This window comes from Lepidochelys olivacea (assembly GCF_965140295.1).
Source record: "Lepidochelys olivacea isolate rLepOli2 genome assembly, chromosome: 2".
Lineage (NCBI taxonomy): Eukaryota > Metazoa > Chordata > Testudines > Cheloniidae > Lepidochelys > Lepidochelys olivacea.
The window spans coordinates 219,531,673-219,547,622 of record NC_140412.1 but is presented as its reverse complement, the minus strand read 5'-3'; the positions used below and the strand labels follow the sequence as shown (position 1 = coordinate 219,547,622).

The 15,950-nt window shown below is 44.0% G+C and overlaps 1 protein-coding gene across 1 annotated transcript; it reads right to left on the bottom strand.

Moving 5' to 3' along the window:
- Window positions 1-8,713: 8,713 nt before the first annotated feature.
- On the bottom strand, window positions 8,714-14,560 carry LOC311516219 (uncharacterized protein). Its single transcript, XM_084620055.1, has 2 exons — window positions 13,696-14,560; window positions 8,714-11,197 (listed from the first exon to the last, which is right to left on the bottom strand). The coding sequence occupies exon 2, from the start codon at window positions 10,663-10,665 to the stop codon at window positions 9,283-9,285; it is 1,383 nt and encodes a 460-aa protein (XP_084476181.1). The 5' UTR covers window positions 10,666-11,197; window positions 13,696-14,560; the 3' UTR covers window positions 8,714-9,282.
- Between the last annotated feature and the right edge of the window lie 1,390 nt (window positions 14,561-15,950).

Sequence of the window (15,950 nt, the reverse complement as noted above, 5' to 3'; positions counted from 1 at the left end):
TGGATGGCCTTTCTGTTGTCTCTGAGAAGCTGACATACAGAATCTACCCCATTTAAAACTACAGAACAACTTCATTGTCCACAGCCTCATTCTGACATCTGTTACTATGTTTTTCGTGCTTAAAATCTTAGCTGCATTGTTTTTTCATTTATAATAAAGTCAGTAAATTTACTTGGTACACACTGGCAATACTTGTGGGCTTTTCCCTTTTTGACATCTTTTGTGGTCCTATTTAATATAAAAACAAGTGCTGATAGGATCATAGATATTAGATCTAAAAGGGTCAGTTAGGTTATCTAGATCATTGCAGAATTGTTCTCCATAGCTCTTTATGAAACATAGTTTTGAACTTCTGAAATGATAGGGCTTCCTTTGGAAGATTATTCCACAGTAATATAGATCTCACCTCTATATTTTTCTTGATATCAAAGCAACATTTTCCATTTTTTACTCTCTCGGCTCTTTACAGCCTTGATAGTGACTATCCGTTTACACAAACCACCTTACTTTGTTTTTGTTTTGATTTTCAAGCTATGCATATTCAGTTATTTTACCTTTTTTTCACAAATCTCTCCCCTTTATCTTTTTCTTGCTTATTCTGCAATCCCTCCAATGTGACCATATTGTTTTCTGATACTAAGATGCTCAGAATGAATGTAGTATTCCAGGTGTAGCCTTACTTATAGAAGAGTATACTGATTTCTGATTAATGTCTTAGACTGCATTGGTTAAAGATTTGGTCTCCTGAGGCTTACAGCTTCAGGAGTATTGTTAGCATTAAGAGACCTAGGAACACATGAGAAGCAATTACAGTTTATTACAAATTCCTTTATTAAGAAATTCACTACAGATGAACAGATAAACAATAAACAGATAAACAATCCTATGAACACTAAAATAGCATATATATAGAGAGAGAGTTCAAAGTGTTTAGCTCTATGACTGGCATCATTTCACATCTCCAGTGGGAACTGTAGTGTCAGTTATTATTCTCCTCCTCTTCCTCCTCCTCCTCATCACCATCACCTGTGGTTGTCATCCTGGTGCCTCCCTGTGTGCTTCTGCTCCCTCCCCAACTCACAGGCCAGGCAACACCTTTTATCCTGAAGTACATTTACAGTTACTAAGACTCATACATATGCATAAGGGGGTCAACCCCCTTTTCCTTACTTGTATTTCCCATAAACTTTGGGGTACTCTGTTTTTCATAGGTTGTCCTCTTCTTTCCCCTTATTCTCATTGGAATCTACCTATGTAAATCCACATGGTAACCTGTAGTTACTGCAAAATTTCTCATGATGTTACAATTAGGTGTCCTGAAATTTAGATGGGTACACTGTGGCATATTTTCCCCCAAATCACCCAACTGGCACATTCTTTACGGTAATCTTGTAACGTTTCATTCCTGGGTCACCGACTTACACCAACCCTCATTAGGCCTAAAGCCTCGTATGCCTGAGCTTAAACCTTACAGTCCTCAACCTGTAGGCCTTGCATTATAGCCTCACTTTGCTTATATACCTAATACACAGCCATCACTCATAAGTGCTCGTCAACCTTCTACTTCTATGATCCTATCCTACTTAAACCTATCCATCACACATTAGTTAATTCTACTTGACCACAACAATAAATCATCTATTAGATGATATAATGAAATAATAATAAATAAGTTGTGGTTTGATTAGCATCACATTCCGTCACCCTTTTCATTGGTACTGTATGACAGGCTGTACCTCAAAGTAGCACTCTGAAAACACCATATTCACCACTGTTGTATAATTATGATATGTTCTGTACAAAGTGTACAAACATCTTGATCTGTTGAACATTCATCACTTTTTGGACTGGACGTATCATCACTGTATGTGAAGGTATGAAGTATTGCTACATGTGCTAGTGAAACATGCTGTGAAGTTGGGATACTCCCACAGCCAGACTTTCAGTAAGAACAAAGGAGCACCCATCACTGGCCAGGTGGGCGTTGATGCCCCCGCAAAAAGAATCCACTATCCCAGAGACTCCTTACAAAAGGCACATATGCAATGGAGACTGCTTGACCAAGGAGAACTGTCTGACCCTCACATCACAGCAAGGATCTTTCTAGCAGCTGGAAGAAGGTATAAAAACAGAGACAGTGACATCATCACTTGGCCTGTCTCTACCCCCACTCCTACCCCCATCTCAACGCCTGGAAGATCTCCTGAAAGACAAAGACTTTGGACTCAGAAGTTTGGTCCCAGGCTGAAAGGGGATCCAGTCTGTGTATCAAAGAACTGTAAGCTGCTTGGAACATCATCATGTTAGAGTGAGAGTCAGTTTGATTTAAATCTTGCTTAGTCTGTTTAAGTTAGAATTTAGATTGTGGATTCATTTCTTAGGTAACCAATTTTGATCCCTATGCCTGCTGCTTATAATCACTTAAAATCTATCTTTCTGTAGTTAGTAAATGTTTATATTTTACCTAAAAGTGTTGTTTTGGTTGAAGTGCTGGGGGAATCTCAGCTCAGACTACAAAGGCTAGTGTATGTCCATTCCACACTGAAGAAGTGGTGAACTAGGTAATGAGCTTACACTGGCCAGGCTTCTAACCAGTTCAAGATGGTACAGTTCTGGGGTGCAAGGCTTGGGAGCTGGGGGATTTGGCTGGAGCCTCTCTATTGATGGTTCATGAGTGGCTGGGAGATCATTCATGTAACTTAGTCAGGTGTCTCCCTTCCTGTGGATGGCTGTGTAAGTGCAGAGCCTACCAGAGACTAGTAGCTTGATGCTAGCATCACAATGTGAGGGATTGCCCAGGCTGGTGGGCTTGAAGGCTCAGTGGTTCCCCAGTTCAGATTGCACCCTGGGGACCACATCACAGATTGTTCAAGGAGTAAGGCTGTAATCAATGTGAGTAAGGATGGCAAAATCTGGATCATAGAGAGAGAGAGACTTTTGATTTTGAAGATTGTAATGTAATACTTCTCTGTGTGTGCAGCACAAAATAGCATTGACTTTTCAATTGCCACAACTCATTGAAAATAATACACACACAAACACACATGCATAAAGAAGTGCATCTTCACACAATGCACAAGCAACCTGTGGAACTCCTTGCCAGGGGAGTTACAAAGGCCAAAAATATAACTGGGCTCTCAAAAGAATTAGTAAATTCATGGTACATCAATGGCTATTAGCCAAGATGGTCAGGGTTGCAACTCCACACTCTGGGTGTCCCTAAATCTCTGACTTTCTGAAGCTGAAACTGGATGACAGGAAATGGATCAGTCAATAATTGCCCTGTTTTGTTCAATCTCTCTGAAGCATTGGGCACTATCCACTATTGAAAGACAGGATATTAGGCTAGATGGACCATTAGTTAGACACGGTATTGCTGTTCTTTTGTTCTGCGGTTTCTAACAGCCGCTCACAGTTACTTAAATCATTCTGGTGATGTATTCTGGGCATCTTTTAAAACTCTCTGAAATCTTTAATCTTTCAGGTATCTCAGTCAGGAGGTATTTGCTTTGTGACTCCATCTTCTTGTAAGTTGTTCAGGATATCAGAGCACCACATACCTCTTCAATATGGGTTCCAGCACTATATCCCTACAGAAAGAGCTCTAGACACCAGCTTGGTCTGGCTTGAATGGTTTTATTAACTTGGACAGCTAGACTCTCAGCTAAACACTGGATAGAATGTGAATCCTTGTGTTGTTGAGCTGATATCATAAGGACATTTCTTTAAGTTCCACAGTACCCTGGTGGAACATTCCTACACCACTCACAATGTAGTGCCATCTGTAAATGTAATTAATTCCTGAGTTACTGGTTCATAGTTGTTAAGAAGAGATAGACCTACCTTCCTCATCCCATTGAATAAGACAGTTGTAGAGAAAAAAAAATCACCTTTTTGACATGAATATGGAAACAATGAGACACAGAAGCTATGATATGGTTAAATGTTGGGACCACAACTGTATTAGCAACTAATACCACATTGGTATAACCTCACAACCCAGCAGAGGTGTTCTAGTGCAGATCTCAATGAGTACCAGTGAGTTTGCTTTGGGTTAAAGTATTGATAGCAATGTTCCTTCTACAAAAAAGTGCATGCCGATATATATTTGCTTTTCATGTGCATATCTGTATTTGTGCACATAAGCAGGCTAATTGTGCATCCAAACAGGTAATAAATTACCCTGTAAATTAACCTCCAGGGTTGCTCATTTCTTGGGGGCAGTCCTCATTCTCCTAACTTTTGAAATGTAGCACATTAAGTGCAAAATTCCTTATGCTCGAATTCCTTGTTTCTTGTATTAAGCCAACTCACTCAACATTTTTTGTTTTGTTTATATATGTCTAAGGTAAATTGTTGACTTCAGGTTTTGACTGGGGGTGGATCAAGGAGGCTTGTTAAAACAGAAACCATTAGAAAGCTCAGTTATGGTCCATTACTCATTTTTAGCATACACATTTTCTGATTTTTGATCACAGAGGGTTTGTAAAAAGAGAATAAAAGCCCTTTGAATAGGTTCCTTGGTGCTGTATTGTAAACTTCAATTATCCATTCTCAGAATTTTTTTTAAATAGAAAGAGAAGTGGCAATCTCTTTTAAATGGAACATGATTCAGAAACGCCTACGAAAAAGGTATGAAACATTCCTTCGTTAATAACAATTATCTGGAGTTGCAGAGTGTACTGTCACTTTAAAATATAGATCTAAAGATTTATTTTTTCCCATAGTCCATCATTAGGCTGAAGTCATTTCATATTTGCAACATGCTATCAGCCACCTCTTCCTGAAAAGGAGGACGGCAGCATGCTGTTAATGCATAGCTGTCACTCAGAAACCTGGTTGCAAGGCAATTGGAGAGAAGAGGAAGCATTAGTCTGTAATTCTCAACATTTGCATCCCCTGTAATTTGCAGTGCAGCCATTTGCTATTTTTGGCTTTCAAAATAGACCAACCCACCACTAACAGTTCATGACATAGATGCAGTTCATGACATAGATGGAGGCAACGCAGTCAGTTCTCTCTAAAGCAGAAAAGCAGTTTTGTTTTCCATATAAACTTTCCTTTACCACATAAGTAACAGAGACTGGTAGATTTCTTCACATCCAAATGAACTTTTGCAGCAATTGATCACATAAAGAAGAGCTCAATGATTTTTTTCCTGCTCTCCAAACACAATAATTTTCTCAGCAAGGTAAAAGTTCACAGAGAGATTGCCTGGTCCCTCTCCCTGGCCGACGTAGTTTGCAAAGTACAATCATCCATACAAGAAAAGGATGAACTCCTGGCCTCAGAATATGGTCACATTTTTGATGTTTTGGTTTTATTTATTTTTTTCACAAGTGGATGATCATACTTTTCACCAAGGAAGATGGCAGGAAAGTGAGAGAGAGAGAGAATCCATCAACTGCTTTGTTGACATTTTCTTATGTCTGCAATGAAACTATTCATGGCTAAATGTCATTCTTGATCATCACCGATTTCTGCCATAAAAGAGCAAGTATACGTTAAAAGGCACACACACTTCTACAATCACAGGCACACACAAAATTAACTCCTACAAATGAGTTATAAAACCTCTTATGCTTTTTACCTTTTTCTTTCTACCACATGTGCCTCTCAATTTCTAGCTTCAGTGAAGACAGAGAGAGGGGAGAGTGAGAATGAGAATGGGGTGTGGAGGGGGGGAGAGTGGATGAAACTTTAGTTTAAAATGCAGACAAATCTGCCTTTTCTGCTTGATGGTCTGTAACATTTCCATGTAGTGCACTTTGGATGGCGGAATAGCTACTAGTAATAGAATTCTCTCACAGTGGAGGTTAATTACTTTTCAGCTACAGCAAAATAAATTTCCTGTCAAGCCCAATGACAGGAATATGCCACTGTCACCATTTTTACCTGCAGTTTTAATTCACTGTTAATATCTGACAGTAGCTTGTATGTAGTGGGCTAGTCTCCTGAACAGTAGGGTCCCCCAAAGGAAAAGGACAGATTGGCAGTAATGTAGTATCAAGATAAGTGCAGAAAGAGTGCACTTCTCTTTCCCCTAGTGCATTGTAAAGAAGATTAACTGACCTGTCTCTCACTTTAAAGAACAAAGGAAAACCTCATAGTGATGAAACATATATGACATGGTACAGTGCACACCTTAAAACACGGGGTGGGACAGCTGACGGACATACCTGCTTTATTCTGCTAAGCAATCCTATGTAGCATCCCATCTCATTTGTCTATTCACTATAAAACATTGGGGCAGGGGGAGTGTTTGAGGGCAACTAAAGGGCAGTTCTCGAGTCTGGTATTTTTGCTTTAATAAATTGAGCCCCCTGTTCAATGCCGACAGTGAACCTCATGTCATCATGAATGGTCTGAGGCAGTCCCCCTGCTTTTCTTGATATTTTTCCAAATGAATTCTTTTCCCAAAAATAATCGACCGCCTGCAACGAGAACAGTCTTACCGATTAAGTGTTTCTGGGATAGACATTGGCAAAGTCACTTAATTAACCAATACAAAGCCCTGCATGTAGCCACAGGAGCAATCCGGAGGGACAGATGGGGAAGAGTCATAGCAAAAATGTCCTGGGGCTGCCTAACCTCTCAAGCTAGTTGAGCTATCAGGGAAATTCCTTGCCTCGCTCAGCTTGCCGCCCTTAATGCCGACATTTTAGTGATTAACAGAATTCCAAAAATAATTATATTGTCCAAACTTTGCTTGGGATTGATTATGTGTCTGTGGTACACTAATTAAAGCATTGTTTTCTGTGTGGGGCTTGATAGCACCTTGAAAAAAATGCGAAGGAAGAGGCTTCAAAATTTGGACCTGCATAATCTCTTTATTTTTATTGAACATACATTCAACTGACACAAACCTACCAAGGTTTAAGTGTGAAAAGACAATCATCATACAGGCCTGCATGCTCCCCTTCCTCGTGTGCAGCCCATGCTTTAGAATGTCTCTGGGTTAGAATTTCTGAAACATGCTTTCCTCTGTAGAGATGGTTTCTGGCAGTGCAGAACTACAAGGGGGCCGAAAGAACTTGTGTAGGATACACAGGAGAGCAGGGCTAAAATCAAGTCTCATGTGGCCTCCTAAAGTGAAGAAAGAGCTGGATAGGGTGGGGAAGAATGGTGTAAGAAAGCATATTACTGATCTGACAACGGTGTGGCCGAGGGAAATTGCAATGGACAATAATAGGTATGTCTCTATCTGCATGAAACTAGAGACAATAAATCAGGGAGGAAGGAGAGAGGGGTGTGTGTGTGAGAGAGAGAGAGGGCAGGGGGAGAAAAGACTGGAAAGGGAGTGGGCCAAAAGGACTGTGAAAATAGAACTGAAACACTTAATAAAAAATAAAAGTTAGGCCAAGATTTTAAAATACAGGAGCTTAAAGTTTTTCTATATTTAGGTTCCTAAATATATTATCTGATTTTTTCAAAACTGCTGAACACCCAGCAATAGGATTTCTGTAACAAATTCCCTTATAAAATCCCAATCTCAGTTTTCACCGGAAAAGATTTTCAAAAGCACCTGATTTAGGAGCACAAATCCCAGTGAAAGTCTTTGATTGCAGTGGGAACTGCTGGGTGCTCAGCACATTTGAAAATCAGTCGGCCTATAATGCTTAAACCAGTGTAAAGATACAGTGGAGCTCCTTGCTCCATTTTAAGAGCTTGTGATGTCATCAGCTACAGGAAAAACCAAGTAAACTCAAGTCTTGTCAGGTAAAAGGTGATTCACTTCCACCATATTGGCTAGTTTTTACAAAGTGAGATTCTATTTGAGGCCCTAGATTAAGTTTGTTTTCTTATTCTGTTTAAGAGGCTGGAAAGGATTTCCTGCTTGATGCCGACCGGGAGGCATCAGAGGTTTCCAAAACTATGAAAAAATCCAATTTTTGGCTGGAAATGTAGTTACAGCAGTTGGACCTAAAGGAATTGATTTTTCAGAGCATTAGGCTCAAATATGCCAGTTAAAGCAGAGTTGAACTTTTGGCTTAGAAGTAAAGCAGGCCCAGAAGGGTGCTATTCAACACAGTTTGAATTTCTGATTCAGTTTCTGAGCTATTTGAAACTGTTTTATGCTGCTTGAGTCATATTATTCATCTCCGTGAAAATCTGTGTTAGTGAAATGTCAGCTCCTTTGTGATATCATATGGTCTTTTTAAGTTATCTGTAATTTCATAACAATATTAAAACAGACACCTTTCTCTCAAATACAGGTCCCATGCTATAGTTTCAACCTTTCACAACAAAAGCCCTAGGCACCAGGATACAGCTCATATCTAACACACCAAAATGATTGTTGTAGAATCATTCATTTGAAGACATTTCAGAACTTATTATACCCTTTGATAATTGTTTAAAGATCCATCACCAGCTCTTAACATTATGAGGACACATTCTTTCTGTGTATTTTACATTTGCTGTATTTCATTTCCCTATTCTTTATTACTGCCAACTTACACTACAACAAAAAAATTATTTCTCAAGAGTTCATCAGGTTGTACTGCTCAAAGCCCATTGGTATTCCTAATCCTCTCTTTGAATCATCCCATCTTGCTGCTGTTGAAACTACTAGGATGTCATAGACTGAAAAACACAACCTTCACATGGGAAATATGCAATGGGATTGTTGCCGGCACCCAGTGCCGAGAGGCTGAACAACAGCTTGAGTGGTTCGTTACCCGGTGTGCTACACCCAATAATCACAACGGGGTGGAGAAGCAGAAAAGTTTATTTGCAGCTGCAAAAAGGTACAGGGAGAATAAAATCTCAAATCCTGCACAACAGAGCAGGAAGTTACACAGGCTTTTATACATCCTTTTTCCCAGCATACTTATCCAATAGCAAGCTGCTCCAAGTATCCATATAGCCAGCCAATCCAGTTCCCAGCTAGTTTCCTGATTCTCTGTATCATTTGTTAAACTATATATAAAGCTGCTTTATTCAGCATTGTTCTTCCATATCTTCCCTGTTTGGCCTTGCTTAGTTTCAGGCAGTCTGACTCTGCAACATACTGTTGCAGATTCTCAGCATAACTGCTGTGTGTGCCTCCAGGCGGGGGGGCCAAGGACACTTGGGCCTAGCACACAGAGCTGCTGCGAGTGCCTCCAGGCAGGAGGGGGGGGGGCAAGGACACCGGGGCCTAGTGCGAGGGGGCTTCATCGACACTTGTGGTCTTCCATCCCCTCGAGTTACCTAGTGGCCATGCCCCAGTGTTCCCAACAACTCCCCTCTTTGAGAACACTCAACAGCCTTGGCTCTGAGTTTTCTCACTTGGGCTACTTATTTTTTTACAATATGACTTTGCATAAGCACTTTGTGATAGCCCTGAAGAGAATGACTTATTAACTTTTGCAAAAGGGCCCTGACACATGATACCGCACAGCATAATACCAGTAATACAAGCAGTACAGGAAAGAGAAATTTCAATAGCAGGCTAAATAAACCACCAAGCCAAGACGACAAACCCCAGCCTGAAAACAAGGTTTGCAACCAATCGTTCTCTGGGGCAGTATAGGCAACCTGTGCTCCGGCTCGGGCATGGGCCTCAGCCTGTACCACCTTTTCATAGATCTCATAACTGCTATCATTTACATATACACAACATTGGGGCCCGATGAGGGCACAAACCCCTCCTTGGGATGCCAAGAGATAGTCCAAAGCCAGCCTGTTTTGGAGGGAAAACGTCCTGAGCTGCTGTACCTCTTTATTTAATGTTTTTACTGCTGACCCTAAATCACTAACCGAGTCCTCTAACTTTAAGGCCACTTTCTCAAGTACCATCTGCAGCCTTACAGTATAGCGGCCTATGCATGCCAGGGCTGGCCCGGTAAACAGTGGCGCTATTCCCAGTACAGAGCACCCTACCAGCTTCTCGGTTGTGAGGGGATTCTTCATATTGCCCGCCAATGCCTTAGTCAGTCGCCGCAGGGTCTTTTCTCGTGACTCAACAGAGGTGTCTCGGGCATTTCTAATCTTTCCTTTGGGCAGTGTGGCAGTTATGGAAAGATGAGGAACTCCATGAGCTATATAACAGCTACCTGTCCAGTTGGCTGGCAGCACCTTGTAAGCCTTTCGGCCACATACAAAATAGTGACCCTGTAGGGCCCAATAAGGACTGTTTCTTAAGGGGATTCCTGGGATATTTAAGGCTGCTTTTCCAAACAGTTCATATGCCCCTAGGGGGGCATCCCATTCTCCTGATTGGGTACAAGTGGGGGCATTTCTAATTGTGCCGTTCAAATTACACTCGCCATAGGGACCACTACAAACCCACCATTGGCTTGCTACATTGGAGATATTAACTGGACGGCAAGTTACATTTCCAAACCCTTTTTTTGTGGTAAGATTATTTGTAAGTGTTTCCCTAAAAGGGGAGGAACCATTACACCCACACCGTTGGCCTCCCCTGTTGGTCTTTATCCAATACCCATCAGCCCACTGTGTAATAACACAGGAGCTCTTGCCCACAGGATGCCCATAGAGATCAGATTGGTTTCGGGTAAAACATAACACTCCCTCAGTGAGTACTGCAACTGAATACTCCTGGTCCTGATAGGTGGCCTGCTGTAAAGAGGTCTTGTTCCAGAACGGTAAGTCCATTCTTTCCTGCTCTTTGGTGGTGGCTAATTCTGCTAGGGTCAAGGGCAGCATGTCAAGGGGCATTCCCGTTTTGGGGGATAGTGGAGTTGGAGCACACACCCAGCAATCAGTCTGGTTTGTTAAAGTAGCAACATGGTGCGCAAGCAAAACAAAGGAGTTATGCTCTCGATATGCACAATTTGGAAATACCAATACAAAGAATAACAATGTTACCCAATTAATTATTACCAGAGTCTTCCCAACCCAGGGTCTTTAGTACCTGGGTGGGCCCATTTTAGCATTAAGGTGCCCGCTATTTGTGTCTTTTAAACAGTAGCTTTAGCCCGAGATCTCACTGGATGAGGAGTCAGCAGGTTGGACGGTCCACTGTTCTGCTGACGAGGGGGCAGGTACTGCCTTCAGACGAGAGTGATGGATCCAGTTCTTGTGTCCCTCGATCTTTGCCGCTGTATGGGAGATCAGCAGGACGGTATAGGGTCCTTTCCACTTTTCCTGGAGAGGCTCATCTTTCCAGGTGCGAACAAGCACAGAGTCACCAGGCTGTAAGGAGTGAACGGGAGAGTCCAAGGGGAGAGGCTGGGAATCCTTGGTATACCTGGGAAGAGACAAGAGAACAGCAGACAGGGAACACATATACTGTGACAAAAAAACATTACCCAACTCCCATTCCCCTGACAGAACCGGGGTGCCATTCATGGGCCACGCCCTTCCAAACATAATTTCAAAGGGACTGAGCCCTAATCTACCCTTTGGGAGAACGCGGATACGGAGTAGGACGAGGGGCAAAGCATCAGGCCATCACAGTGAGGCTTCTTGGCACACTTTTGAGAGATGCCGTTTAAGGGTCTGATTGGTATGCTCCACTACACCACTGGCTTGCGGTCTCCAGGGCGTATGGAGTTTCCAGGGGATCTGTAAGGCATGTGAGATGCTTTGAATGATTTTTGACGTGAAGTGTGTCCCGTTGTCAGATTCCATCCACAGGGGGAGTCCAAAGCGAGGAATGAGCTCCTTAACAAACTTGAGGGCCACTGTCCTGGCAGTGCAGTTACGGCATGGGAAGGCTTCTGGCCATCCGCTGAACCGATCCACTATAACAAGGAGATATTTGAACACTTGAGTCCGGGGAAACTCAGTAAAGTCTATTTGCCACACTTGTCCGGGGCCCGGAGTGGGTTCTAGGGCAGCTGGTGGCACAGGATGTCCCGGTCGGGGGTTATTCTTTTGGCAGACTAAGCAGTCTGCTTGTACCTGGGCAGCCAGGGGTCGGAGTCCGGAAGTGATAAAGTATTTTCCCATTAGCTGGATAAGTGCTTCCCTGCCAGCATGAGCATGCAGCACACCAAAAGCATACTTTGAATTAGTAAAAATGTTGACCCGCTTTCCTTTTGACAGTTCAAGTGCACGGGTCAGGGCTATTAGTTCGGCAAGCTGGGCAGAGGTCCCAGCAGGCAAACCTTCAGCTTCCACAGTGTCATGGAGGGTCACAACAGCATAACCCGCCCTCCTTTGCCCATCTATTACAGTACTGCTACCATCAGTGTACCACTCATAATCTGCATTTGGGAGAGGTACATCCTTTAAATCCGGACGGCTGGAGTACTGGACATCTATGATTTCTAAACAGTTATGTTTCTGTTCCTCTGTTTCTGGCAAGAGAGTGGCTGGGTTAAGGGAGGGGCAAGGCTGTAGGGTGACTTCAGAGTTCTCTAACAGCTTAGCCTGGTACCGAGCAATCCGAGCCTGGGTGAGCCAAAGCCCTCCCTTTGCATCCAATAAGGCTCGGACCATATGGGGAGTATAGATTTGCATAACCCCTCCCAATGTTAGCTTCTCGGCTTCCTCAAGCAATAGGGCAGTAGCTGCGACCGCCCGTAAACATGCCGGCCAACCCTTTGCAACCTGATCCAATTGCTTAGAAAAATAAGCCACAGGACGCTTCCATGCTCCTAACAGCTGTGTAAGCACTCCTAGCGCCACCCCCCTTCGTTCATGTACATACAACTGAAACCGGCTTAGAGAGATCTGGCAGGCCCAGAGCCGGGGCTTCCATTAATTTTCTTTTCAGGATTTTAAATGCCCTGTCAGCCTCTGGGGTCCAATAGAAAGGGTCATGATCTGCTCCTTTTACACAGTCATACAGGGGTTTAGCCCACAGTCCAAACTCTGGGATCCATATCCTGCAAAAGCCTGCCATACCCAGAAATGCCCTGAGCCGCTTACGGTTACTTGCGGTAGGAACTTGATAGATAGATTCCTTTCTTTTTTTTCGCTTGAACGCTGACGCTCCCCTTGCCTTAGCTGTAACCTGATCCCTCTCCACCTCAGACAACAGGGTTCTCAGGAGGATATTACAGTCGTCTCAATTGGCTTGTGACTATTGAGGCACCCCTTAAAGACAGATATAAAACTGCTTGGGTTGGTGGAGAATTCCCCAGCCTGTGTTTTAAAAGCTGCTAAGTCTATTGGATTGAATGGCACATGGATGTAAACTTGCATAGTGGTAGCCTGATGTCCATCTGCCCCTGGGCAAGCCACAACAGTCTCGGTAAGCAAAGGATAGAGTCCCACTGAGGGGGCAATCTCTGTAACCCGAGGCATCCTACCCTTATACGGTGGGGGTGTGGGGGGCCGAAGAGGACACCGGCTCTGCCATTACAGTGGGGGTGGGGGTCTGGGGACTAACATTAGCTGCTACCGAACCAGTCGGAGTCAGATTACAGTGCTGTAAAATATCTGGTCGAGTACATAAAGTCAGAAACAAATGCGCATACATATGTTCATTCCATTTACCCATTCACTGACAAAACAAAACTAATTGGAGGATCGTGTTGTAATTAATTGACCCTCCTGGTGGCCACCACTCCTGGTCCTCTAGTTGATATTGAGGCCAGTCAACTGTACAGAATCGTTTTAATTGGCTCTTAGTCATCGGATCCGCACCAAATACCTTCCAGTTTGCTAGAATGCACTCTAGGGGCGTACACCGTGCCCTAACCTCTGAGCTCTGTCCCTGTCCCATACCTACAGGGTAACTCTGGGCGTCCCCAGATTCCAACAGAGCATATAATCCGGATTTTAAAAGGATCCTACCTTATCCAAGGGACCGGTTCTTCACCGCCGTCCTGCAGCTGCTCCTCCCCCACGTCTAAGGGACTGGTTCTTCACCGCCGTCCACAACAGCTTCTCCACTATATGAGTGCGTTGCACTGTTGTGCCCTCTGGGGTCGATCAAATCGCGTCTCCTCCGAGGCCCCCGATGAACTCACCGGTGCGCGCTGGGCGTCGGTTCTCGCCGCAATCCTTGACCTCCAGGAGGGGTCCGGGCAAGGCTAAATTGCAGCCTCGAGCCCACCCAGGGACGCCAAAAGCTGTTGCCGGCACCCAGTGCCGAGAGGCTGAACAACAGCTTGAGTGGTTTGTTACCCGGTGTGCTACACCCAATAATCACAACGGGGTGGAGAAGCAGAAAAGTTTATTTGCAGCTGCAAAAAGGTACAGGGAGAATAAAATCTCAAATCCTGCACAACAGAGCAGGAAGTTACACAGGCTTTTATACATCCTTTTTCCCAGCATACTTATCCAATAGCAAGCTGCTCCAAGTATCCATATAGCCAGCCAATCCAGTTCCCAGCTAGTTTCCTGATTCTCTGTATCATTTGTTAAACTATACATAAAGCTGCTTTATTCAGCATTGTTCTTCCATATCTTCCCTGTTTGGCCTTGCTTAGTTTCAGGCAGTCTGACTCTGCAACATACTGTTGCAGATTCTCAGCATAACTGCTGTGTGTGCCTCCAGGCGGGGGGGCCAAGGACACTTGGGCCTAGCACACAGAGCTGCTGCGAGTGCCTCCAGGCAGGAGGGGGGGGGGCAAGGACACCGGGGCCTAGTGCGAGGGGGCTTCATCGACACTTGTGGTCTTCCATCCCCTCGAGTTACCTAGTGGCCATGCCCCAGTGTTCCCAACAGGATCATATGAACTTTTAAGAAATTAAGTCCTTAACAATGAAGATGTAATGAATATCACCAAACAAAGCAAAATAGACAATATATGCACTAGCTGCAGATTGCCTCTTAATAGATGTTTTTCAGATTTCCTCATGAAGCTCTTTCAGCTTTTGTTCAGAGGGAACCTCTTCACAAAGGATGACATTTGAATTAGTACTGTGGCAACATGAGTTGAGCCCATTCCAATGAGAAGTCTTATGCAATTTCCCTGGAGATCTTGCCATCATTGAAAATAATTGCCTATCGCTGAAGTAATCTACTGTGAAACAAATTAACTGCATCATGTTGTGACTATTTGGGAAACCTGTCCATACAACATATGAATTTGGTGTGCGATGATGAACTCTATGTATGTCTATCAAACTGCAAACTCCATTTTGAATATGCAGCCCTTTTCATTCTTGCTGTCCTTCTACCTCCATGCTGCACTGAAATTCCAAAGGGTAGTGGCCCGAGGCTAACAGGAAAGTGTCCTTAAATCTTGAAAAGCGTCTATTCAAAAAGAAATGCCTTGAGACAAAAGGCTGAACTGGTTTGTCAAGGAAAGGTTGCCTGGTTCCGAAGTCACCCATTAGGAGTCTATGATCATGTGAAAGGGTTAATCGGGAGGTCACCTGACAGGAGACTGGATCTTTATAAAAGGGCAAGATCTACTCTACTCTGGGTCTTCGCCAGCTCAAGCTGAGGGGAGTTGCTTCAGGAACCTGAGCAGGCAGGCGGGACCTTGCCTACCTGGACACAAATGATCCCCCAAGGACTCCCAAGGGAAGGGAGAACTAGAGTGTGGGGCATTGCATTCAGGATGTTTATTGTTTTTGATATGATCCATGTTCTCTTGTGCTTTATCTCTTATGTAACGAGTAATGGTATTTTAGAATCCTGTTTAAAGTCTGTCTGTGTGTCTGTTTGCTCTCACTATTACATGCCCCCAAAGAGGTAAACTGTAAACCAGAAGGCTCACGCTTTTGGTGGGATTCTGGGGAACAGCAGCATGAAAGTAATTTAAAGGACTTACCAGTACTCCGGAGTCCTGAGGAGGGGGTGGGGCCTCAACCGGAAGGGGTGGGGCCTCAACTGGAAGGGGTGGGGCCTTTAGAGCCCCAGGCTCCAGTTGCAGTAGTGGTGGTTGGGAGCCCTGTATTCTTTAAATCACTGCGGGAACTACAGCTGCAGAGGCAGCTGGGAGCCCCGGGGCTCAGCGGCCATTTAAAGGGCCCAGGGCTACGGCTGCTGCTACCGCAGCAGAGCCCCAAGCCCTTTAAATCACCGACTGAACCCTGATACCGGAGTCCTGGGGTAGCAGGGGCGGCCGGGGGCTCCCAGCCGCCGCTACTGCAGC

Coding starts and splice junctions, on each gene's coding strand:
- LOC311516219 (XM_084620055.1), bottom strand. CDS start 10,665: ATGCCCCTTGACATGCTGCCCTTGACCCTAGCAGAATTAGCCACCACC.